Source organism: Xenopus laevis, chromosome 4L (genome assembly GCF_017654675.1).
Source record: "Xenopus laevis strain J_2021 chromosome 4L, Xenopus_laevis_v10.1, whole genome shotgun sequence".
Lineage (NCBI taxonomy): Eukaryota > Metazoa > Chordata > Amphibia > Anura > Pipidae > Xenopus > Xenopus laevis.
The window spans coordinates 74,901,328-74,928,045 of record NC_054377.1 but is presented as its reverse complement, the minus strand read 5'-3'; the positions used below and the strand labels follow the sequence as shown (position 1 = coordinate 74,928,045).

General features: G+C 39.0%; 2 protein-coding genes across 4 annotated transcripts; one reads left to right on the top strand and one right to left on the bottom strand.

The window, feature by feature from the left end:
- Nucleotides 1-4,825: 4,825 nt before the first annotated feature.
- On the bottom strand, nucleotides 4,826-26,193 carry fubp1.L (far upstream element binding protein 1 L homeolog). Of its 3 annotated transcripts, NM_001096749.1 has the most exon segments (21): nucleotides 5,409-5,763; nucleotides 6,071-6,216; nucleotides 6,969-7,028; nucleotides 7,533-7,610; nucleotides 8,437-8,565; nucleotides 9,442-9,521; nucleotides 10,277-10,428; nucleotides 11,347-11,507; nucleotides 11,649-11,790; nucleotides 12,476-12,576; nucleotides 19,039-19,141; nucleotides 20,445-20,546; nucleotides 20,645-20,743; nucleotides 20,827-20,989; nucleotides 21,065-21,122; nucleotides 21,242-21,313; nucleotides 21,386-21,435; nucleotides 23,546-23,585; nucleotides 23,677-23,715; nucleotides 24,473-24,563; nucleotides 25,989-26,112. In NM_001096749.1, coding segments are annotated over 21 exon segments (1,962 nt in total). In that variant the 5' UTR covers nucleotides 26,076-26,112; the 3' UTR covers nucleotides 5,409-5,754.
- LOC121403038 lies at nucleotides 14,686-17,724 on the top strand. The gene is made up of 2 exons (XM_041590336.1): nucleotides 14,686-16,598; nucleotides 16,946-17,724. The coding sequence occupies exons 1-2, from the start codon at nucleotides 14,701-14,703 to the stop codon at nucleotides 17,604-17,606; spliced, it is 2,559 nt and encodes an 852-aa protein (XP_041446270.1). The 5' UTR covers nucleotides 14,686-14,700; the 3' UTR covers nucleotides 17,607-17,724.
- Nucleotides 26,194-26,718: the final 525 nt, after the last annotated feature.

The window sequence follows — 26,718 nt, the reverse complement described above, 5'->3', positions numbered from 1 at the left end:
TACCCCAGATATTTCCGATACAAAAATGCTTTAAGCATTACTAAAGATAGTTTTGCAAATAATTTCTTGCATTTTAAAATGGACAATATCACAAAAGAAAGGGAGCTTTAAAAGGGACAAACCGTTAATGAAAACTAAATACAGAAAGTAAACCCCGGGGTTTTAGCTATATAGAAGGCTTAAAGGGTATGAACACTTTTTTCAGTTCAATTGTTTTCAGATTGTTCCCCAGAAATAGACTTTTTTCAAATACCTTCCATATTTATTTTTTACTGTTTTTTCAAAATCTAAGTTTGAAGTTGAATGTCCCTGTCTGGTGTTTCAGTCTGGCAGCTCAGTAATTGATACATTTCTCAGCAGCATCTCTGGAGTATTTATCAATTCTAACAGCTGCCTGTAATAAAATTCAGGGATTGTGCTCAACAGGGACAAAGATAAGAATCAACTAAATGTAACCCCTGCCTCCCAGAGCTGCTTTAGAAGGTGAAACATGACACTTTTCACTTGAATATTAGAAAAACGGTCACACGTAGAAAATAGAAAGTCGTTATTTCGGGTGAACTATCTGAAAACAACTAGGTGTTTGAAGGTGAACATCCCTTTTAAGAAACCCTTTAAAAAGTAAACTTTCGATAATACTTAAAGGAGCACTCCCTTTATACTTACTTTCATTTTCTAGAAGCTCTTCTTATCCATAAATATCATGCAACATATCAATTATAGTGGTAAATAAGGGTTTCAAAATTTAAAAAAAAAAATCTATCATTGTAAATCTTGTGTGAAATGCTCTCAATGTTTCTGTGCTACATGCAATAATTATCTAACGACAACCCTATACCAGAAGAAATATTAACATCTTCAGCAAAATCCTTTTAGACAAATGTAATTGTCCCACCCTCCAAAAAATAGTTTTTCAACCTGAACAATAACAGCAATTGTGATAATCATAAAGCACATAACTGACATGCTGACTTTTAAAGCAATTTATCAAAAAGTACCTAAAACCAATATGTAGTATATAAATGTTCTAAAAAGGGCTCTATCTTATTGGGGGAGTGGAGGTTGAATAGGCATGCTCTTGAATAATGGAACTTTCCAGTTTTGAAAAAAAAAAATTATATAAAATCAGGTCAAAACTCTGAGCTGCTTCATAACATAAAGTGATAAAGATTTCCGTGTCTTGTTTAAACAAAAACAGTTTCTGCTGGTTTGTGAAGGCTCAATTTAGCTATGGCTCCACTACAATTGTTTATATGGTAGATAGGTTTACATGAAGGCATGGTTTTACAGTAGTTCCATATGCATGCATTGCTAAATTCACTCTATCAGAAGGCACACAGGACAGCTTTATCACAAAAAAAAATAAAAAAAACATTTAAAAATACTCAATTCTGTTTGGTTAAAATGATCAGACACAGAACTTCTCTATATGTTAGATCAGACAACTAGCCTTTGAAAAATGACAATTCACAATATTACCCCCCACCCATATCAACTACCATGAAGGATGCCTCTCTGGAAGGACACCCTGAGGAACGGCATGGGATCGCCATAATTCAGCTGTAAGATTTGAATGTGTGGGAGAACTGGATCCACTTATTCCAACGCTAAAGGGAGACAGCAGATGATAGTTAAGCATAAGATTTAGTTAAAGGTAAGGGGAAGCCTTTCCAATACAAACCTGGCCTTCTAACAGAGAAAAACAAATTATGTTTGGAAACTACTTTTTTGCTGTAGGATGAGAAGGCATTTACAACTTTATAAACAGAAGTCCTTCAAGAAGCAAAAAATTCACCCATGGCCAAAAGCAGCCATAAAGATCTTTGTTTTGGCAACTACAACGGGAAGTATTTTCCAAACCAGAATTCAGGCTAATTTTTCAAACACTATGTTTTAGATATAATCATGGAGCACAAAGCTCCTTAAGCAACCTTATGATCACCCTCCCCCCATACAAGTGTTCCTCTGTAGTGTTACTGCTCAACTAGGAATGCACGGAATACACTATTTTGGGATTCACCCAAATCCTTAAAGGAGAATTCAACCGGTAGTTTAAACCCTCCCCCCCCAGGCAAATACCCCTAATTTTTTACCCACCCTTCAGTGCAGATTCTGGCCTCAGAGTTCATGGAAGCCACCTTCTTCTGTTTTTTTCGGAAGTTTCAGCGCAGTTGGAGTAAATTTCCGGGCTCGAACAACCGAAAATGCAGTCAAAGCACGAAGATAACCAGAGAAGATGGCTTCCGTGAACTCTGACCAGAAGCTGCACGGAGGGGTGAGTAAAAAACTTAGGGGGATTTGCCCGGGGGGGGGGGGTGTTAGAGTTTTTTTTAAACTACGGGTTGAATTCTCCTTTAATAAAAGATTCAACTGAATACTGAACCGAATACAAACCGTAACTTGCATATTGCAATTCAAGGTCAGGAAGGGTTTAAGAGAACCACACCTTTTATTTTTTTAAAAAAATGTCCTTGGTAGTGTGACAAAGCCACGTGATTTTATAGATCCAGTTAAGCCAGGAACTTGGATTTGAATCCTGAAGCGAATGGTGTTTTCAGTGCATCCCTAAACTCAACTCATGTTTGCCACAAATACAAAGGTTGAAAAAAAAAAAAATTGCAGGATTAGAATGATAACGTTTTAAAAAACACAATCTGTACTGCAATTTCTAAATCCATGCACAGAGCGGTCATTAATACAACTTCACCATGTAAGCAGTGAGCTTTTAGCACCTGTCTATTTCCTTCTAGAAACAAGTTAATTTCAGTCTTGATGCATATAGCAATTGTGTGATGGGGAGAGAAACAAGACTTTAGGCTGACAGGATGGCAAGTTCTCTGCTTGCATAAAGCTGTTGTATGAGCAGGCAAATATATATTTTCTATTCACTTAAGCCATAAAAAAAGTACAAGTTTAACCTCACCAAAAAAACAAAAAACAAAACATTTTTACCTCCATACAATAGAGCCATAATACTACAGGAAGAAAGAAGATGCATCACAATTCCTAGACGTTATGAATGCCTTATTTTGCATGAATGCTAGTTGATTTCTAGAGGTTCACAAATACTGCACTTGTTCTACTATTCCTTTTACAGTACAAATCTCTGCATTCCTGGAGGAACAGCGCTATGCAGGGATTGTTTCTTTCCAGATAAATATTAGAAATGCTGCTGACAGTGCATGTATAGTGCACAATATTTCTGTGTTAGCGTAGTGATAATAAAATGGAAAATCTATCTGACTTCATAAATGGCAAAATATATTTAACTGCTGCAAAACTCACACTTGAGGGCACATATATGAAAAGTCAAAAAAATCAAGTGATGAAAAACAAATCTGCACTATTATGCATAATACATTTCTTCGTATTTTGCCAATTTTACCTTCTACGTCCATGCCCATCGGATCACCAATGGCATACACAGAAAGGATTCCTCCTTAGGAACTACCTCAGGACCTGATTATATTTGCTATGATTTGGTACTTGCAGCATCTTCAGCACTGTGTGTGAAAACGAAGGCAGGTATTTTCAAATTTTCTTTTAACGTACAAATAAGCAGGACTTGAAAAGTGCCCGCACATTTTAGAAAATAAGCAACAGCAAAATACTGTTCTAATAAATGGCTGATAAAGGCAGGTATTAAAAAGGACTGGCACAAAATATGTTGGAACCCTCAAATTGTCAACCTAAATGAGAACATTAACAAATCCTGGCAGAAATACATGCTGCAGCATAAACATAGCAACTTTGGAACATAAACATTGCGTTGCAGATTACAGCCTGAAATCTAAATGCAAAAATTTTTCGGAGAAAACATTTGTGCTATAAATTTTTTAACATTTACAGGGAAATTAAAGGCTACTACTACTGTCTGTTAGCCTGAGAATACAAGGTAAAGAAATTTTTGGCACAACCACAAATTTTACAGGGACAACATAGATGCAATTGTAAGGATGTTCCCTTAGGTTGTGCTTACCTGATTTTGCAGCAGAACCTAAGGTGGAAGATCTGGGAAGGCACTCAAGTGTTTATAGTTCACTTTTTTTCCCCCAACTAAAGATTTTAGACCTGGAACGAATTAGATTAACAGCCTCCAAATTGCAAAGTTCATAAAAAGGACTGAACATCAATTATCTATCAAGAATGAACCACAGACAAGAGGTCATGCAAAATACATGGTGCGAAGACATGTCCTGCCAGCAATGTAAAAAAAAAAAAAAAATCCCCACAAAAACATGAACACATTGCTAGAAATATTTTTTACTACGTTCAAGCTAAAAAAAAAAAAACAGGGACATAATTAAAACCGGAGGTAAAAAATGTATTAAAATGACTACTGAGGCAATAGGTCTGACAATGCAAACATATCTAGAATCATGTAGGGTGAACAGAAGCTATGTTTACAAGGAGACAATTTAATCAATGAAAAATTGTGATGAGGCTAAAACTCTATATTGGGGATACTTACCTAAAAAAAAAAAAAAAAAAAAAAATAGCCAATATATACTAATCAAATAGCCAATATATAACACTGCATTGCATTATTGTAAAAATCAGTCAATATAATGGAAAATGAGCAGATAAATTTGCAGTTTGTCCATTTATTGAGGTACTTACAGTGCAATGCTCCGTGATGGAACACAAATTAAGGATGATGCACAGCACAGTCCTCCTCACACCTATAGAGCTACTGCTATACTGGCTGGATCAAATCTGCACTTCAACAGACAATGGCAAGACTGATTTGATTGTGATCTGATAGAACAGAAGCAATAGTGAGGTGGCAAATATGCAAGGAGCAAACAATGGATATTCAACGCAATCTGGATATGGACATTAAAATTAAAGTTTATTTATAAAAATGATCATTTTACTGAGGTGATAAATGGTGTTAATACTGTAAAAAATTTCAGTATTCAGACTGCAATAACGTTCATTTTCAGAAAATATCCAATAGCCAATAGTCAGCATAACCAGCAGCAAAACAATGTCACTACAGAAAGGTTATCTTCCAAGAGAATATGCAAATAAAGTCAACACAAACATTCTAAAAATATTTAAATTTATGCAAGTAAAGTATAAAAAATTTCCAGAGGCAGAGGAGCACAGCTGTATAGTCCTGAAAAGTGGCCATATACAAAGGAACTTTATACAGTGAAAAAAAGAGAACCGCAATCCAATTTATACATGCAACAAAACAAAGCATCCACTACTGATGGGTATACAACAAACTGTCACAGGACCGAATTAAAACAGGTTCTTGAAAATTAGATTGAGAAGTAGTAAGAGCTTTAAAACTGCCAGCATACTTTCTTCAAAGCAGTTATTAAAATTTAACAGATATAACACCCGCCAAAAGAAAACAAATGATAGTTAAATACTCACATATCCAACTTACCGACACAGGAGGTTTCATATTATTTATTGTAAAGCACAAAACAGGCATTTTAAAAGTCATAAAGTATACATTGAAAAAGTACATTTGTATGACAAAGCATTGACCACATATTTGCAAATACATTTGCTGGAATGTGTACATCTACACTATTATACTAAAAACAAACCAGTTTTCATTTCTACACAGAAATATAGCCTCCTATCAGTCAGTAGTGATAGTTTTGTACATTTTTTTTCAAAACAATTTTAAACCGAAACACAAAATTAAGATCTTCATCAAGGCGTCTGCATCCATATATTTAACAAAGGTTTTCCCCAACACAATGAAGCAAATACTGTACTGTCCACTTCGCATTATTGGCCCTGTGCAGAAGAAATACATAAGAAACATACAAAAAGTTAAACATTAAAATCCCTTTAACAAGGAACCCAACTCAGGAGTGAAAAACCCTAAGGCAAGACTGGTTAACCAATGCAGACTGCTTCTTGCATGTTTTTCATTAGCCCTGGAGGGGGAAAATGTTGTAAACATACAATATAACAGAATAATGTACAATTTACAGTTTAATTTTGTTAAGTTTTTGCAGGGTAAAACACAGAACTTGCTCTCCCCCCAAAAAAGTAAACCAGCCCAAACAAACCAATTTCTGGCTTAAAAAAAAAAACATACCTGTGGTGCTGGCGGATGTTGTGGCATCCCTTGTGGACTTGTTTGAGCATAATATGCTGCTTGCTGTCGGTAATACTCTGCCCAGGCTGCACTATAATCTGGTTGTCCTGCAGGCGGTGCAGCTCCTGGAGCTGGAACTGTTTGCCCTAAATTTCCATAGAGTACAGATAATTAAACCATATTTATACAAACAAACAGGCAAATGTGTTTTAAGGCTGATTATATATTAATGCTCTAAAGACATTTTGCCACATGTTAGCTTCCTGAAATGCCATACGAGATGGCTAAAACAAACTATTTTTGAAGCCCAGCAAACTGGAGCATATGCTACTTAGGAACGGAGGCTTATAACTAGAGAAGCTGCATGCAGATGAATGCAATATCATATCTTGGATTAATGCTATAACTGCCTCAGGGAAAACCATAAAAGGCAACAAAACAACCCTGCAAATATAAAATGGTCTGAAGGTGCCGATTGCTTAATACAATACAGCCTTTTTGGGGAAAAGTAAATAATTTTAAATAACTGAGCTTTTATACATAATTCAATTCTGAGACAATCATGTTTGCTCCAAACAAAGATACACGTCTGCAAATATTAGGCATAAGTCGAGGGCCCTGCAGTCAGGACACTTAGGACATCCTTAGGGGAGGAGACCTGAAGTCTTCCAAGTTATTTAATGTGTATCTAATTGTTTCGTTTTTTTGTGTATCATTTGAAAAAGGGACTAGCTCCTGAAACATGTTGTGATTAGGCATCAATTATGGGTGACTGCAGACTAAAGCACAGCCTATGTCCTAGTCTGTTTCAACCTTATATCTTGATCCTGAGAAAAGATGAAAATACCACAACAATGTTATATATGTATATGAACACATGGCTTTACAAGTCACTTACCTTGTTTTTTGTAATATTCTTCCCATGCTTTTGTATAATCTTGTGTGGGCCCTTGCTGACCTATAGAAAAAAAAATACATGGAACAAAATTGCAAGAGAGCTTTGAAAAGTGATACATTTAGGTCAGAAACATGCTACATGACAAAGTTAAATGCATGGCCATACTTCAGTTGATTTTTAATGGAATTGCTAATATTGTAAAAACAAAAGTATTTGTTTACATTCTGCATGGTTAGCACAGATGGCTGACAAAGTTGCAAAACATTTTTTAAATAAAACCCGGAGAAGAAATTACTAGTTATAAGGTAAATATAATGACAGTTTTCATCTGAAACAACATTTACATTGAAACATTTATAATAAAATATATTGGGTTTAGACTTGCATTTTCTTTCATCATACTTGGTGCTTTCATGGAGCATAAATGAATGTTAAGTAGTATTATCTGCACTTATTTTTTTATTATATTAGATAATAGTTTTATATTGGTACAATTTGGCTTTCTGGAACAAATATATGCATGCATATGGACAGATTTTTATTTACTTTATAAATGTCACCTACCTATTTTCTTGTAATACTCCTCCCAAGCCTTTGTGTAATCCACTTGCCCGCCTGGGGGTGCAGCAGCTGGAGGTTCAGCTAAATTAAAACAAAATAAAATTTAGATTTTCAAGATCAAGTACTCAAATAAAAATTATTTAGGAACAAAGAATATGTAAAAAAAAAATAAACTTGTCTGCACTTAAAAATATATATTTCTGAAAAAGATCTTGCTTACTAAGGCATGGGCTGCTCATAGCAAACAAGACAGTGGAATGTCATACAAAAGTTTGTGGACCACAGACAATGCAATCATGGACCACAACAGCTATATTGTTGTATTTTCTAGGATATCCTATTCCTAGCAAGTTTTCAATTGGTCATTATTGGTTTCCAAATTATTTCCCTTCCGCTTCTGTATTGTTCTAGCTTTCAAACGGGATCACTAACCACAGCTGCCAAAAAGTATTGCCCTGTGATGCTACAGTTTGGTTATTTTGTCCCCTCATTTTATCATTAAGGTCCTCTCCTATTCATAATCCAGTCTTATGCAGTCCACTACCTGGTTGCTAGGGTAAACAAGGCCCTAGAAACTAGATATATGTTGAAATTCCAAATTGGGGAGCTGCTGAAAAACGTTATATAACTGAAAAACCACAAAAAGAATTAAAAACCAAAGGAAACTTGTCTTAGAATATCAATGTCTATACCTATTTAAAGTTAATTTTTAAAGGTGAACAATCTCAAACACACTGTATACTGTGACTAAAGCGAAATTCTCAAACATTTTTCCTTCCCCCAGCTTCCTAGAGCAAAATTTTGTGATGGGATTTCATCTCCTATACAAAAACCTTTTACACAACCAGCTAATTAACTTGGGGGCAGGGGACAGATACGGAGATGTCTTTGAAAAGGTATTTGTTACCTTGCCCATTAGTTTGTGTTGTAGTTGGTGCAGCATTTGGAGCTGCAGGGGGTTGGGGTGCTTGCTGTTGATAATAGTGTGCGTAATAAGCTGCCCATGCTGCAGAATTCGGGTCTGTAGCTGCTTTACCTACGAAATAAAATAACCTTGTAAATTAGAAAAACCTGTAGAAATCATTAAACCATTATGCTGCATCAGGCAAGGTATGACTATTGCATATAATTTGGTTTAACAAAACTGTCAGGAATTGCAGTTTTGGGAAACTAAAACTAGCCTGACCACTAATACAGCTATAATATGTCTGCACCTGTACTTCTTTCTGAGCCCACCAGCACCAAAAAGGTAAGAGGAAGAGATTGTCTGCACTCAGTGAAAAGCTAAAATTCCACCTAGCATCTACCTAGTGTGTTATTGCAGCATTCTTTCCCTAAAGGGGCAATACACCTTGTTTAACATGAGCTCAATGAATAGGGTTTATGCAAAATAGTTTTTGGCTTTAGAAACACTATATAATAGTGTAGATAAACAAGCTACTGTGTATCAATTAAGGAAGTCGAAAGGGCTAAATTAAATAGATAGATAAGCTCTGTAGAATACCATTATATTCAGAGCTTGTAACCCCATCCTTTTTTTTGATTGAATGGCTGCCCCCATGACTACACATTAGCTTGTTTCTATAAATCATAGTAATGTTTCTGAAGCACAACACACTTACCATTGTAGGGCAACATATGTGATCTTTAAGTTACTTTAAAATAATTGAGGGAGGGGTTTGCGTACAGGTAATCAAATTATTTGGCTCACAAGGACTAAACATTGAATAGCTTAAATGGTCCTGTCTGGTTTTTGGTTAATTGTAAATTTTTTTTTGCATAAATGAAGTTTGTTTAACACAAGTCCTATACATTGAACTCATGTTGGAGAAGGAAATATACTGTCCCTTTAAGATAGATAGATATATATATATATATATCTATATATATTCATAAAGATAGCACAACTTACTTGGGTCTGGCTGGTTGGGTTGTTGCCAGTGTGGATAAGTGTTGCCCCATCCTTGAGGAGTATATGGAGCAGGGGGTCCACTGGAAACAAAAGGACAACACACAAGTCAATATAGCACAAAAATGTAAATCTTTAAAGGAACAGTAACGTCAACAAATAAGTGTTTTAAAGTAATGAAAATATACTGCAGTGTTGCCCTGCACTGGTAAAACTGCTGTGTTTGCTTAAGAAACATTACTATTGTTTCTATAAATAAGCTGCTCTATAGCAATGGGGGCAGCCATTCAAAGGAGAAAAGGCTCAGGTTACACAGCAGATAGCAAATAAGCTCTGTCTAATGGTGTTATGCTATCCATTCGTTAACCTGTACCATATAGCCGTTTTTCAATTTCCGCCATTGCTCCACAGCAGCTTTTTTATATGAACTATAGTAGTGTTTCTGAAGCAAACAGATCAAATTTACCAGTGCAGGGCAACACTACATTATATTTGCATTACTTTAAAACACTTAAAATGTTTTGGTGTTACTGTTCCTTTAATTCCCTCTAATTTTTTTTTTTTTTATAACTTGTTTTTATTATATGATAAAGTATAATCACATGAAGTAATTGCACATATTTCTATGAAGCAGGCATTATAGTGATTATGATATATAGTTCAAAACATTTAAAAAAAAACTTTTCAAACAGTCAGCTCAATTATGGTGAATAGCATGGGGGGTGGGTCCAACGAAGATTAGTTTAAATAAGAGGTTAGCAATCTGTTAGTCTGATGACTTCTGGGAGGCGCAATGTCAGGCTGCAATTAATTCCCTCTAATTTTAAAGTAAACTTACTGTGGTGTAGGTCCTGGAGGGCCAGGATTGTAAGGCGGTTGATTGTAAGGACCCATGGGAGCACCAGGTCCAGAAGGACCTGGTGGGCCATGAGGTCCTGGAACACCGGGTGGACCATGAGGAACTGGAGGCCCCAAAGGATTTACAGGACCCTGTAAAGAAATAAAGCCCTGTATAAATTCTGAGCTTTAGCATTCAGTATTATGGCAAATCTTAGTATTAGTACAATAAACTTGGATGATGAAATAAGATTATAATATTTAATAGAAGAACAGCATTTTGTAACTAGTCAGTTAAAAACAATTTTCAACAGCGTCTGTACCTAGAGGAACATTCGATGAAAGGTGCTAAACTCTACTATATGTACTTCGCAATGCTCAGCCTGGCCTGCATTTAGTATATTTTATTATACACTAAAAGACAACTGTAGCAGTACATCTGTAATCTTAGAGATGGATTACAACAGTAGACTAAATGCAACAGAAGTGTGAACGGACAAAGTATGATTTACATGAAAATCATTCATGTAGAATAGATCTCTTTCACAAGTTTGATATACAATGGAGGTAGAGTCAAAAACACATGCCTCACTACTAAAATGTTGTGTATACACACAGCAAGTATTGGGGAAATTTACAAGTTGAAGTTTTATCTAATGGAAATAGATATACATTATCCAATTAGCTCCTATACGTTGCCAAGGCAAAGGGAGGTGAGATATCATTGGTCAGTGCCAACTGTCCATTAAAATCTGAGTCAGCCTCCTGCATGTAGAAAGACCAAATGCTGAAAGGGATACCAAAATTAAGCTATTACAGAAACTGTATACAATATATAAATTATACTTAGAAAGTTCCCTGTTTACAATAGATTATATTTTACAAGAGGGGGTACTTTATTCACTATATAATACATATCACAACAGTCCCCCTATAACAGCTAAAGGGAATATATATTCAGACAGAAGCACACTTACATGGGGCTACAAAGCCGTGTCATACTTGTTCTCTGAAAATGCACTTGCTGATTAGTATTTTATGTTTGCGGACGAGACAAAAAAAAGTACTTACTCCAATCTTCTCTTCAACTAGCTGCCTGGCATAATCTATCTGTTGTGGAGATCCACGTATAGTAAATAACTTCACGTTGGGATCTGCATTTGGTGGGGGATTCCGCTGCAGCTCTATCCTAGCCCCAGACTGTTGGCTTATATTTTTAATGGTTTCCCCACCTGGGAGAAAAAATAAAAAAAAAATATTAAAATGGACTTTGTACTGTATTTTTATAATAAAACAAAATCGCATACATAAATTGGAGCTAGCACAACAGACGTTTAAAGGGGGTTCAGCAACATTTAAACAAAGATGGATACCTTTTCCAATTATTAGGCCAGTTTTCACTGATGGAACAACAAAGTTGAATTCCTGTAAACCACCTGGAGGTCCCATATTCCAGTTTCCTTGTCCTCTGCCTCTTCCTCTGCCACCAGGCCCTGGTCCACCAGCATTTCCTGACTAAATAGTTAAAGCAAAGCATCCTTAGCAGTGTGTGTAATCTCAAATATCTAAAAATAAACCAAATACCTGCCTTCTATCTATACCTTCTATAACAATATCAGCTTTGAGAATAGCAGAATTCAAAAAAATGTATAAGTCACAGAAAACGGACTAAAGAAGGCATAAGAACCCTTGCACCCCCCCCAAACAGAGGGAAATGGACTTGGGTATTAATTTTTCTCTTCATTTGTTCAAATTTAGGGTCTTTAAAAATCAAAACTTCTGAACATATGATGAAGTATTAAAGGGGCGGTTCACATTCAAGTTAACTTTCAGTGTGTTATAGAATGGCCAATTCTAAGCATCTTTTTAATTGGTGTTCATTATTTATTTTGTGCAGTTTTAAAATCGTGCTTTCTTCTGACTCTGCAGCTTTGAAATGGGGGTCACTACCGTGTACATATGCATGTTGCAGCTGGACATGTAAACATAAAATAATCACTTGTGCAATACTTTACAATTATTTCAACAAGGGTCACTAACAACAAAATGCTTGTAATGTTGAGACTTTAGTAATATTTTAAACACAACGAATATTGGTTTAGCAATCCAATGATGACTTTGTAATGTTTAATTCTGACAATTGTCTTTCATTCATTTACAACTCAAGACTTTTCCACTACACCCAAGGAACCAACCCTACCTGAACACTACGCAGCAGGTCATTTACAATTTCAGCAGCATGCTGACATCTGTCTTGGGGGCCAGTAATTTGTGCAACCCTTTCTGGAGTTGATCCGTCATCTGATGGGGAAGGAAAATAATTGTCAGAGAGGAAAAAAATGCAGCCAGTCTAGATTTGGCTATACATAAGCAAAACGACTCATCTTGGCCACAATTGACAGAGCTGGCAGTGAATTGGCCTGTGGATAATTGGCAATAGAATGCAATTGGTTCGCACACAACAATCTTCTTTTTAGAAGAGTTGACTTTTTCAATTTGCCCACTAGTCAACTGGCTTAATCAATAACTTAAGGTCAGAGCACAATACATGAATTCAATTTTAAAAAGCCTTTATTGGTATCACTAAGCCATGCGATACAATATGTGATTGGCCATATAATGATTGGACTAAAAAGAAACCGCTGTGGGAAGGACAGCACTGATGTGTCGTCACCTGAGCATGCTCTGATCTGAACACAAACCAATGACACTGCCAAATGATTGGCTTTCAATACCATTACAAATAAATGCTGTTTTAAGCCAAGCTTTTTTCTCTGTCGTCTTTAGGGGGACACAGGGACCGATGGGGTTAAGCTCCATCCTCCAGGAGGCAGGACACTTGAAGTAATTAAAGTGGGCGTGCCAGGTTAGGCTTAACCCCACACACTGTACTCAGACTTCAGTTTTTTAAGTGTCCTGCTACCTGGAGGATGGACATCTCTATCTCTGAGAGAAATCTACGGTCAGTCTGTGACTGACACCAGGGGTGACACCTAAGGCAGGATTACCTGTACTTATATGGTTAGCCCCCTACGCGAGGACATCCACCGGGGTCATAACTCTAGCCTGTGGGCTATACAGACCACCCAGACGTATGCCTGTTCTAATTCTAGCGCAGAGGGTCTGGCCGGTGTGAGGGGGGGGGTAAGTGACTACATATATGTTATATAATGTATGTTCACTATGTCTGCTGATTCTGCATGACTTGTCTCCGGTGACCCCCTTCACCCCCACACCCCCCGCCCGCCCGTCCGTCGCCTCACTGACTAGCCATACCTTACTCTCCCTTAGTAGTGTGGGTGGAGGAAGATAGGAGGAACCCAGCGAGGGAACGTCTAGCGTTCCAGCGCTGCTCAAATGGCGGCTGTCGGCTTCTTCGGCGGGCTGTATTACAGCACGCGCCGAGTGGAACGCATGATGCGTTCCAGCGGCCATTTTGGGTTTTCCTCGGCGGGCTGTTACACGCGCGCGCCGAGTGGAACGCATGTGCGTTCCAGCGGCCATTTTGGGTCTTTTCCCGTGGCTCAGCAGCGCTACACAGCAAAGCTCTTGTCTGGTGACGGCACAGGTTGGCTACCCCACACCCTCTACATAGGATGGCAGAAGGTAGGCCAGGGGGGCTATTCAGCAGGGCGGGGGGACGAGTCCCCAGAGCACAGGTGAATTTTTTGTGTGTGCTAAGTGTCAACAAAAATTTCAGGGGGCACAGGGTGAGTCGCTTTGCAGAACTTGCACCATGGGGCAGGGGGCAGCTATGGTCTCTGGGGCTCTACCAGAAACACAAGCTGAAGATACAGTGCAAGGCACTTCTCAGGAATTATCTCATGGGCCAGCAACAGACCCACTCCCTCCATTATGGGCAGTACAGTTGTCACAGTCACTGGCCTCTCTTCAGGGATTGCCAGCCATTGCTGATAATCTAGGAAAGGCGCTGGCTAAATTTCACCACAAATCCGGTGGTAAACGCAAACGTCCTGATGACGAAAAAGCGGATTCTGTTACTCACAATTTTTCTGAGGATTCCTCTATTGAACAGGGTTCTTCCAAGTCAGAGGGAGAAATACCGGCATCTATTGCTTCTTCTGATGATGAGCAAGAAGAACAAGATGAGGCAAGGGAAAAGGATAGCCTTCATGATGTTGAGGGCATTATTAAAGGGGTACTCGATGTACTTAACATTTCACCGAAGTCTAAAACAGGGGAGACAAAATCTCTTTTCAAACGACAGCATAAATCTACAGTCTGTTTTCCTGAACATGATCAGTTACTAGGGATCATTCAAGAGGAGTGGGACGCTCCTGAAAGGAAGTTTCAAGCTACTAAGAAATTCACAAAGTCCTATCCCTTCTCTAAAGAGCTTATTGATAAGTGGTCTAACCCCCGGTGGTCGACGCACCAGTGTCAAGACTTTCTAAATCTACCACGATGCCAGTCACTGACGCAGCGGCATTCAAGGATCCATCTGACAAAAGACTAGAAGGTTTTTTAAGGGCAATATATTCCTCAGCAGGATCTACACTGCGGCCCTGTTTGGCTTTAGCATGGGTCTCAAGAGCCATTCAGGCTTGGTCCGAGTCACTCGTCAAGGACATTCAGGGTGGTGTTCCCCGAACTGATCTTCTGTCCTCTGCACAAGCAATTGCGGAAGCATCAAGCTATCTTTGTGATACTTCCTTGGATGCCTCACAGCTTACTTCACGTACTTCGGCTCTGTCAATAGCAGCACGCAGAACGCTTTGGCTGAAGAATTGGTCAGCGGACATTAGTTCCAAGAAGTCCTTAACTTCTCTTCCGTACAAGGGCCAACGATTATTTGGCGAGGAACTCGAGAAGATTATCTCACAAGCGACAGGTGGTAAGAGCACCTTCCTTCCACAAGCCAGAAGTAGAGCATCATCAGCCAACAGACGGGGAAAAAAAATTTTCGTGGCCAGAGTGGCCGGTTCGCGCGGCGGGGTAGTCCGCCACAAAGATCCCACTTTCGCTCCAAAACCAACGACAAGAACCGCCCCCCGTGGAAGAGTAATCGACCTCACAACAAACCATCAGCTGATAAGCCCACGTCGGCATGACGGGGCAATCCCTCCGGAATCGTTGGAACAGATCGGCGGAAAATTACTACGATTCCGGGAGGAATGGATCCGTCACTCTTCAGATGCCTGGGTCAAGGAGATCGTCTCTGGGGGCTACCATCTCGACCTGGCGGCACAGCCTCCCAGGAGATTCATTATGTCCAGGGTACCCTCCAATCCCTTAAAACAAGGACCTTTTCTGGAGTGCATAGACAAGATGGAGAGATCGGGGGTTATCACACCAGTACCTCAGCCGGAGAGATTCTCCGGGTTCTACTCCAACCTTTTTACAGTCCCAAAGAAGGACGGCACGGTCAGACCTGTTCTCGACCTCAAGCGACTGAACAAGTACATCCGTTCTGTGCGCTTCAAAATGGAGACTTTGAGATCAGTAATTCGGGGCATGGAACAGGGTCAACTAATGATGTCCCTGGACATAAGGGATGCCTACCTCCATGTTCCCATTTGGCCTCCTCATCATCGCTACCTCCGTTTTGCATTTCAAAACAGACATTACCAATTTGTGGCACTACCGTTTGGCCTGTCCTCGGCCCCGCGGGTCTTCACCAAACTAATGGCAGTGTCGGCAGCCACCCTGAGACTGCAAGGGATTTCGGTGACACCTTATCTCGACGACCTACTTATCAAAGCCCGGTCAGTAGAGAAGGCCAGGGTGGATCTCCAAAGGGCGATTTCACTTCTCCAGAGCTTCGGCTGGACCATCAATTGGTCCAAATCCAATATGACTCCGAGCCATCACATGACCTTTCTCGGGCTGGAATTCAACACCCTCACGCAGACCGTGAGTCTACCTCTGGTCAAACAGAACAGAATCAGGGGTCAGGTACAGTCTCTGATAGACAGCCCGGTATCCACAGTACACAGAGCAATGCAAGTCCTCGGATCGATGGTATCAGCCATCGAGGCTGTTCCCTTCGCACAGATACATCTTCGTCCTCTTCAGTCCAGCATTCTTGCCACCTGGAAGGGGGGATCGTTGAACCAACCTGTCCGGTTATCTCCGGCGACGAAAGAAGCTCTACGGTGGTGGCTGTCCCCCGAGAACCTAGCAGTAGGACAATCTTGGGCGACGCCAGATTGGAGGGTGATGGCCACGGATGCCAGCCTTCAGGGCTGGGGAGCAACTTGGGAGAACCACTCTGCGCAGGGCCGCTGGTCTCCCGCGGAGTCCAGACTTCCTATCAACATTCTGGAACTCAGGGCAGTGAAGTTGGCACTCAGTCAGTGGAGGCTTCCAAAAAGGTACACTGGCACACAGGGCAATTGAAAAAGCAGGGTTACCCCTTGCTACTTTTATTTAAGCGGACGTGCGACGTTTCGGGGTTCCTACCCCTTTCTCAGGCTCTGAGATGCCTGATGCCTGAGAAAGGGGTAGGAACCCCGAAACGTCGCACGTCCGCTTAAATAAAAGTAGCAAGGGGTAACCCTGCTTTTTCAATTGCCCTGTGTGCCAGTGTACCTTTTTGGAAGCCTTTACCGAGGGGGTTGCCGAGCCCTCTACCCTGAGCACCGGGCGTCATCGTTTACACTGAGGAGTGTGCTCTACTTCACTACCTATTTTGACTCAGTCAGTGGAGTCACCTCCTTCGGCTACAGTCAGTCCGCATCCAAAGCGACAACGTCACCACGGTGGCCTACATCAACAGACAGGGAGGGACTCGGAGCCAAAAAGCTCTGGCAGAAGCCAGAGAGATTCTGCAGTGGGCAGAGCAGAACTCTGTCAGACTATCAGCCATTCACATACCAGGCGTGGCCAATACAAAGGCGGACTTACTCAGTCGAAATCAACTCGATCCCGGGGAGTGGGAGCTTCACCCGGAGGCTTTCGATCAACTAGTGTCAATCTGGGGAAGACCAAGCATAGATCTCATGGCGTCGAGGCGAAATCGAAAAGTCTCAACCTTCTTTGCACGATACCGAGACCCTCTAGCGGCAGGGGTAGATGCCATGACACAACACTGGCAGTTCAAGCTGGCTTATGTCTTCCCTCCACTTCCAATGCTCCCTCGGGTGCTCAAGAAGCTCAAGCAGTCCAGAGCCACAGTAATCGTAGTAGCTCCCTTCTGGCCGCGAAGAACCTGGTTCTCCGATCTTCAAGAACTGTCCGTGGCTCCACCGGTCCGGCTGGACGGCAGGCCAGACCTTCTGCAGCAAGGGCCCATAGCTCATCACAATCCCGGTCTGTTTGCTTTGACGGGCTGGCTGTTGAAGCATCCATCTGGCGAAATCAGGGATTGACGGAAGGGGTTATTGCTACTATGCTCAAAGCTCGAAAACCATCGTCTTCCAAGTCGTACCATAGAGTTTGGCACTCCTACCTCGAGTGGTGCAATGAGTCAGAATTTTCGTTCATGGAGCCCTGTATCCCTCCTCGGCCGAGGCTTCTCGCCCAGTGACGAGCTACAGACCATATTTGGTTTTCTGAATAGGTTCCTTGGTTTACTAGTTCTGCCTGTTTATAAGTTTAGTAATTCTAGTAGCAGCTTTGGAACAAACTGAAGTCTGAGTACAGTGTGTGGGGTTAAGCCTAACCTGGCACGCCCACTTTAATTACTTCAAGTGTCTTGCCTCCTGGAGGATGGAGCTTAACCCCATCGGTCCCTGTGTCCCCCTTTCGACTACAGAGAAACAGATTTAACGGTGAGTACAAAAAATCCTGTTTTTTCCCCCGCCAGAATAGCTGTTAGATGAATTTGCGCAAAAAAAAGCCTCCAATAGCAATCAGAAATTAAAATAAAATTAATAGTGAACCGTAAATTCCACATATTTCCAATAGGCACTTTCTGGTGTAAAAGTAAAATCACTCACGGCTACAAAGGAATTCCATAAGTGTTTTTACATGGTTATCCTGATAATTCCCCATTACAATGACAGCAGATAAAGCTTTTCACTTCTAAGCATATGAGAGTACAGAAAATCATGGATAACATCTAACCCAGGAGTGTCCATATTTTAATAATGTGGGGTCTACTTTTAGGGATGTTGTCCCATTATGATCTACATCCATATCACTTTTAGCATTCTGTTCCATGGAAAATATTAAATGGATTTATAAGAGAATTTATATTACTATATTTAAAAAAAATAAACTATTTCTTATGTAACCTTAACAGAATACATATATGAATGAAAAGAATAAAATAGAAGGGTAATTTAGCCAAGGTTTGTTGACCGGGTCTTGAGATCTACTGATCACCAACTAAAGGTCTACTGGTAGATCCCAATCTACCTATGGGAACACCCTTGATCTAACTCAATCACTGCTTGAGTGCTTAAAAGCTTTTATACAAGCTTTGTCTATGCCAATTGGGCCATAGAGCTCTAAACGTCAGAATTCAGTACATCAAAACAGCTAATGCATATAAATGGTATCTGCTTGTTGGTGATCTTTCCCTGATATGGCTACCTTGAACTGGGATACATTGAGCTGATCTGATTGTTTGGCCCTCAGACCAATAAGTTAAATGCAGGCCACTAAGGTGGTCCTCAATTCAACTGGAAAACAAACATGCTTGACTGATTATCTTGCTCATTTTTGGTCTGATATCGGTCAGACGGGCCCATCAGGAAGTCCCACATATGAGTCAGTAAAGGACCACTACTTTTTGTAGTGGTGTTTAAACTGCAGGTGTTACTTACAACTTATTTACTTTTTTTAAAAGATACATACCTGGTTTAAACTGTATTCTAACACCTGCATCATTCTGTATTTTCTTAATCATTTCACCATTTCTGCCTATCACAATTCCAACAGCAAATCGTGGTATAGGAACCTATAAGGTTGACAGAAAAGAAAAATGATAATTCTACTTTTCTATTACAAAGTAAAGCATGCAGATATAGCATCCAAGTTGCACTTATCAGTTACCCGTTTCTTCAAAAAGTATAAATAAATGCCATTTTCTATGCTGAAATCCAGCTGTTTAACAGTTCTTCTCTTTCTGCATCATTTGGAATCCTGGCAGGGGAGGAGGGACTATACACTAATGTTACAAATTGTTAACATCTCCACAGCTTACAGACCGCATGCAGGAACTACATAACCCACAATGCATTGCAAAGTGATGTACTGTTCCTTATTGAAATCACATGTGGAGGGAATTGTGGGGTTGGGAGGATAGAGGCAAAGGACAGATGGTTGCTGATACAAAGTAACAGTAGTCAGCCAGCTCAGAAAAGTAGTCAAGAGAGATCAGCAGGAGAGCAGGGGGTTAGGCTTAGGGAACGGTCAGAAACAGGGATGGGTGAATTTGACCCGTTTCGCCAAAAATGTGCTGCAGGCGAAATGACGGTGATGCCCATTAAAGTCTATGGGCACCAAAAAACTTGTTTTTTTTTTGACGCGTCTCTTTTTTGGACGCCAGACACCATTCTTCAAGTCTATGGGCGTCATTTTTGTGGCGAAACAAGACGAAAAAATTCGCCCATCCCTAGTCAGAAACCATTAGAAATAATGAAGTCTTTATACTTTTTAATTGATATATATGGCAAAGTTGCTTGACATTATGTTTACTTTTCAAAAAGCCCAAGTAATGCTTTTGTGGAGTTCCCTTTAAAGGCTATGTTTTTTAAAATAATTGCTTTCCTCCGCTGATTGTTCAAACAGCACAGATACTAGCACTCAGATACAGTTTAAAATGAAGCGCAGCTCGAATATTTAAATAATTTAACAAGCAAAAATTTAAGAAAATGCAGACTTGTTGAGTAAGGCCCAACTGTTTGCCCACAATTATGTGGCCCTTGGAAGCTTTTTTTTATGGACAAAAAGACCCAGATTTCATGTTATTAAAAGCTGGCACAATCATCTGTTGAGCAATTGCCAAACTACATGAACAATAAAAAGTTGGACAGCAGTGCTCCACATTAAGTGTAAAATGACAATGCTTGTCATGCTACAGACCACTATATTCTCTAAACACGCTTCAAGCATATTTATGCAATTCTGTCAACTAAACATATGATTTTAGAGTTACATTTTTAATGAATAGGTATAATAGTCCAAATATGAAGCAATTCCAGGAGAGTAGAGAAACACACATGATACAAGCTGTAGCAGTTTATTTAATGCATACTTACATCTATTCCTTCATTTCCTCCTATTCTTGAGCCATACTCATTCCGAACTTCCCTGAAACCTCCTTGATCACAAATTAATTCTAACACCATCTCCTTTGCTTGCTAAGGGGGGGGGGATTAAAAAAAAAAAAGTTAATAAAAATGCTTTTTTTTTTTTAAAAAAAAAAAATTAAAATGGATAGCCAATAGGGAGACGTTACCTGTACTTTGTATGGATCCCCTGCAATTCTTAATGGCTTGTCAGCTCCTGTGTTCTGGGGTCCATCTTGGATCATAACCATCTTAACACCAGCTCTTTCCTGAAATACAAAAGTTTTTAAACAAACAAAAAACAACCTGCAGTTTTAAACTGCAAAACAGTAAGGTGTACTTGAAGGCATACCTGGAGTTGCTTAATGGTTTCTCCTCCCTTTCCAATTACTAATCCAGCTTTACTGGCAGGAATCATTATTTCCTGGACAGCATTTCCAGAACCCTCTCCATGATGAAACCCTGGAGTTGGTCTTCCTTTTTCAACGATCTGGTCAAGTAACATTTTCGCCTCTCTGAAGTTAAAAATACAGTTAAACATTGCCACAGCACCTTAGCATAGCTTCACTTTGAATTCAACTATAACTTACTGAACAGAATCAGGAGAACCAGTTAGCATACAAGACCTATCGGGCATGCCTCCACTATCTAAAATGAAATATGAAAGAAACGTAATGAAATAAATCCAGTCACGATACAGAATAAATGGCAAACTATCAAGTAGTTGATATATAAATTGCAAACAATGTAAACATATTTAACTATACCTGGAGCAATCTGTATTTTGCAACCAGACTCCTGCTGAATGCGAGAAATCTGTTCCCCTCCTCTGCCAATAACTAGAAAAACACACAATTAAATAAAGGAAACAGAGGTGGGTGTAGAAGAAGAAAATTCTTAAAAATACTTACTGAATCCCACCATTCCATCTGGAACTTTGTATTCTTCTGTAACAACAGACCTTAAAGAAAGATTGCCAACACATTAAAAAGGTATGAACCGTGTCCCTTGTTTGTTCTAATAGGAAAATCTAATGCCTATTAAGTAGATCTGTGGAATGGGAAGTAATGTAGCTTAACTTTGACTAAAGTAACTAAAGGATGTGGTTTATATTTTTGAGCTTTGGCAGTGATAGAATGCATTATATGTTGTGTACTTAACTTCTTTCAATCAACAATGAAAAAACATTGGTGTATTAAAGGAACAGCAACACCAAAATGAAAGCATTTTAAAATAGTTAACATAATATACTGTTAGAATACACTGTTACATAACAATTAAGCCCTTTCCAATGCAGTGGTGTTGTATCTGTTATTTGCTATGTAACCTGTGCCTTTTCTCCCTTTTTCAGCTTTAAGAGGTCCCCCCATGGGTACACAGCAGCTTGTTTATATAAACTATAGTAGTCTTTATGAAGCAAACATGCTAGTTTTACCAGTGCAGCGCAACTGTAAATTGTATTTTAATTACTTTAATAGTTTAATTTTTTGGTGTTATTGTTCCTTTAAAAGGAGCCAGAGGTACCATAAAATGAGGAGTGGGACTTGCAGGATTTATGTGCCTAACTCAACAGCTCTATTTGCAAACTTTGCTTGATAACATTAACAGGCAACTACCAATCTACCTCTAAAGTTCACCGAAAACAAAAACTCCATGTGCTATAAACCAATTATATTTGCATCAGAGATCTGAAGAATGCTTTGTTAAGTGTGCACATATGCAAGGTGGCAAAATGAGTGGATCTTTTTCCAATTTTGAAACACAAGCTGATCCAAACTGTTCACAAAGACTGACCAGAGCACACTGCGGGTCTAGAGAGTTAGGCGAGGACTATGAACTTGCCATTGCATTTCTTGTCTGTCACTATTTTCTAACCAACCATTTATTGGTTGGCAGTTTGTCAGACAGACCTCAAACATAGGATAAGCAATAAAGGCAACAACTTTTATTAGCCCATGGCCATCTTAAATGTAACCTATACCCTTGAACATCGAACATCTCTCTAAAATAATCAGCTTAATCTAAGTTTCCAAAAAAAATGTACATTTATAGTAATGTGTGCCACTGTATAATATAAACAGAAAAATACCATTAAAAGTACTGAGGGCTGCCATCTGGTTAATGTGTTTAACTTGTGTCCTTGTGTGCCACAGTGAAAGTGGTCAATTAATGGGCAGGGATCTGTATAATGCTTCTTCCTGTTAGTTATAACATGCATTTTTTTCTGGTGATTTCTGAGAAAGCACAAAAGGGTGGCTCAAGGTAAAATATGCCAAAGGAAAATATTTATCTTCATATATATACCAATTTGGTATGATTCTTTATGAGGTCACATAAATTATCGATTAGTTGAAGGGCGCCTGTTAGCCTAAAATAGTTTCCCCCAACAATGGTGCAGGCTAATAAAGCCCACACTACAGCTGACAAACAATAGTGCAGAAACCAAAGTTCGCCTGACTTGGAGGCTGGTGCAGCAAGACAATTATATTTTGATACGAATCAAAACTCAGAAACCATGTAAATTTCTACCCTACTTCTTTGTTAAGCTTTATTTCTCATTTAAATGCTAAAGCTTGGTCTGAGGAGGTGTCACATATTCAAACTGTATCACAAGTCACCTCTCTTCTAGGTGAGAAGCCAATTAACAGAATACATTGCATTCTTCTTTACAGGTCTATCAGTCTGGTGGTACATTGTTAATAGTGAGAACAAGCAGTGAAGAGAATGGTAACTGAATATTCTCATTTTTTCACAGAACAATTTAAATTTTGGATTTTTTTTTTCTAATTTAAAATCATTAACACCGCAAGAATTCATGTACTTTGGGGAAATCAAACTTTTACTTTGGAAAAGGAGGTTGTTATGCAGCTTTTTACGCTTATAAGGATGGAAGCAATTTATATATATATATATATTTTTTTATATCTGAAAAACTCATTTACTATACTGCTACTTAAGTGAAACAATTGTGGATTTAACAAAGTGACTGAAATAGAAGAACGATATATTTAACAAAAAAGGTCTTTCAGTATAAAATTAACCCAGTTGTGATATAGCAGCAGTCCACTCACCTTTGCTGTTGGTGCATTGGAGGCATTGATGGAGAAAAAGCTTTAAGAGGGTATAAAAAGAGATAGTTTAGTTTTGGTGAATTGCAGCTAAAATACAGGAGAGAAAAAAAAATGTTTGCACAAATACTTACAATCGTTTGTAGGGGCAACTTTTTTGGCCTCTGGTTGATCTAAAAATATTTAAAATGTAAGTAGTGAGCATTTAAGTTTTTTTTTTCTCCAATAAAGATGTACTTAAGTCTTTATAGCAATAATGTGGTATTAATATATATGACCAGTGAACTAATCATACAAGCCACTGTTTAAAGCAGGTACAATACGTTATTCACAACTTAGTACCAGAACAGTCAGCTGTTTAGCATTAGGTTTATACGTATGTAATATTTTGAAAACGTATTCTCTACTGGTCCCCAAACATGGTGTGTGGTAGAGGGAATGAAATGGAAATGCTGTATACAGTGAATTATTTGCAGCCTCCAAAAAGGAGTTACACATGACAAAATGTATGTAGCCCCACAGCAAAATAAGGATATTAGAAGTCACCAAGGAGTTCCATGACATTATAAAGGTACAAGATTTAGTGCCTTTATGCAGGTCATGAAACTCAGCTGTGGCTTCACATATTTACAACAGAAGGTAATTTTTTTTAGAATGCATGAAAGTTTTACCAAGTCATGTAAGGCAAAATACATAACTACACAGATTATAATTAATAAAATTATTAACCACTGTTTATAAGGATATTGATCTACATGATATTCTTGTGTATTATATCCAATAGATTTCCTGTAACTGACAAATATATTGGCATCAACATAAGGCAGATGTGAGTAGTAAATCTTCATTATAAATAAAGAGCTGCAAGAAGAAAAAAAATTATGGAGTACCATAAAAACTCGATTTAATAAACTTTAAGTTCACACATACCTCCATCATCAAGTGGCCTCTTTTGGCCACCAAATCCATAGTCGTTTGAATTTATGGTTGCTCCTGTATCACCTCCAATTTTAGCAGCAATCTGAAAAAAAAAATCCAAATAGTTATTCAAAACCTATGAAGGACACTTTCATACAGCTCCTGTAAAATTGAAGAAGCTTGAAACAAAAAGGTGTTGGTGCTATATAAAATGATTATACAAAAAACAAAAAAGTCAACTTTTAAATGTTGGGTCCCTATTTATTTGCATGAAACAGTCTAGAAAAAAACACTAGAAATGTTAAAAATAAATAAAACACTATAGGTCCAGTTTGATGAAATTCTACTAGATACTGTATATCATGACCTGATAAAAGGATCTTCAGACATACTCCTGAATGTTTTTTTTTTATTGAATAGAAGCAGCAGTCTGGGCTCAAGTTTAGAGCTTATATATATACTATGGACGTCTACAATGAGCTCCTTGTGACCAAACAAAAAAAGGGGTTAAAGGGGCTGTTCACGTTCAAACACTTTTTTCCAGTTCAGTTTTCAGATAGTTGTAAAAGAACTTTGTGTATAGGAATTGTATCCGACAGGTAAAAGTGAATGACTAAAGACCGTATACATGCAGCAGCATTACACGTGATGGGGCTGGGGTAGGACTATAATAAACCCAAGAGCCCTCAGCTTTTCACCATTCATATCAGCAATGGAACAGCAACACCAAATGTATGAATCCAATTTAAAGGAACAGTAACATCAAAAAATGAAATTGTTTTAAAGGAATGAAAATATAATGCAGTGTTGCCCTGCACTTGTAAAACGTGTGTGTTTGCTTCAAAAACAGTACTCTTTATATAAATAAGCTGCTGTGAAGCCATTCAAAGGAGAAAAGGCTCAAGTTACACAACAGATAAGCTCTGTAGAACCTGTGCCATATAGCCTTTTTTCAATTTCCGCCATTGCTACACAGCAGCTTGTTTATATGAACTATAGCAGTGTTTCTGAACCAAATAGATTTTACCAGTGCAGGGCAACACTACATGATATTTTCATTACTTTAAAACACTTTCAATTTTAGATGTTACTGTTTCTTTAAATAGGCTGAAGCACAAAACAAACTTAAAATCTAATGAATAAATCTGTTTGTCCCCGTATGGAGAATATTTTTATGATCCACTGTATTCGACACAACCCTCTTTTGTACACTACGGAATGTCTACGCGTTAAACGTTGTGAGATATTAAAAGTTTCCGGTCAGAGAAGCGCACATACATTTTTATTAAGGGCAGGGCAAAGCGAAGGTGCCTCATTTGCCCTTCCGCGTATAAAAGGAAAAACACAGGACAGGAGGTATAGATAAAGGTCGGAGGTGCTGCTGGATTGTTAATAGGTGGAGGAATGCGCGCCCTTGCCTAGTATCCATGCGCTACAGCGAGAAGCAACCAAATGCACACCACGAGGCCCTGACCCCCCAGATGCAAAACGCACAGCTTCTTAAGCGCCAATATATCACGCCACCTACCTGTCTAGCTCTCTGAAGGGCGTCTTTAAAGGCATCGTTCACACCGGCTCCGGAATTGGGTGGTGGAACGGTAGAGTAATCAGCCATCTCGCCTCAACACGCAGGTCACACACCGAATACGTCGACGAACGAGACGAAGAGAGAAAATGGAACCCAAAATCTCCGCACGTATCACGGCGCTACAACCGCTCTCGCGAGATTACGCCACCAATTGTTAAGTCTCGCGGGAGCCAAGCTATCTTTGCGCGGCAGTCATGGAGATTTTTTTGGATTGGACGAAAGTACAGTGATGTAATCGTGACAAACAATAAATCTGAGTTCCAAAAAAAGGAGACTCATTTAGTCCACAGAGTGGGCTTTTTTTTTTCTTCAAAGGGTGTACGTTAATGATTAAACAATGGCACATACTACTAAAAATATATTATGAAAATGGTTTATTTCGATGACGCAAGGTTTTACATTTGAGCTTTTTACATATAAAATTTTAGGAATTGGTACTTAAAACTATCTCCAAAAAACTGTTATTGCCATGGGATCAAATTTGTACATGCTTCATTATGAGTCCCACCACCTCACAACATTTGGCTATGGGCGGTACATCGATGACCTGTTCCTTATATAGATATGTAACAGGGATGAACTTACTTTTTGGGTGGGTAGCCTTAATTCCATCGTCTCTTCAGTCCGTAAAAATGGCTCCTGCCTGCTTGCTATAATTATGAGTTCCCAG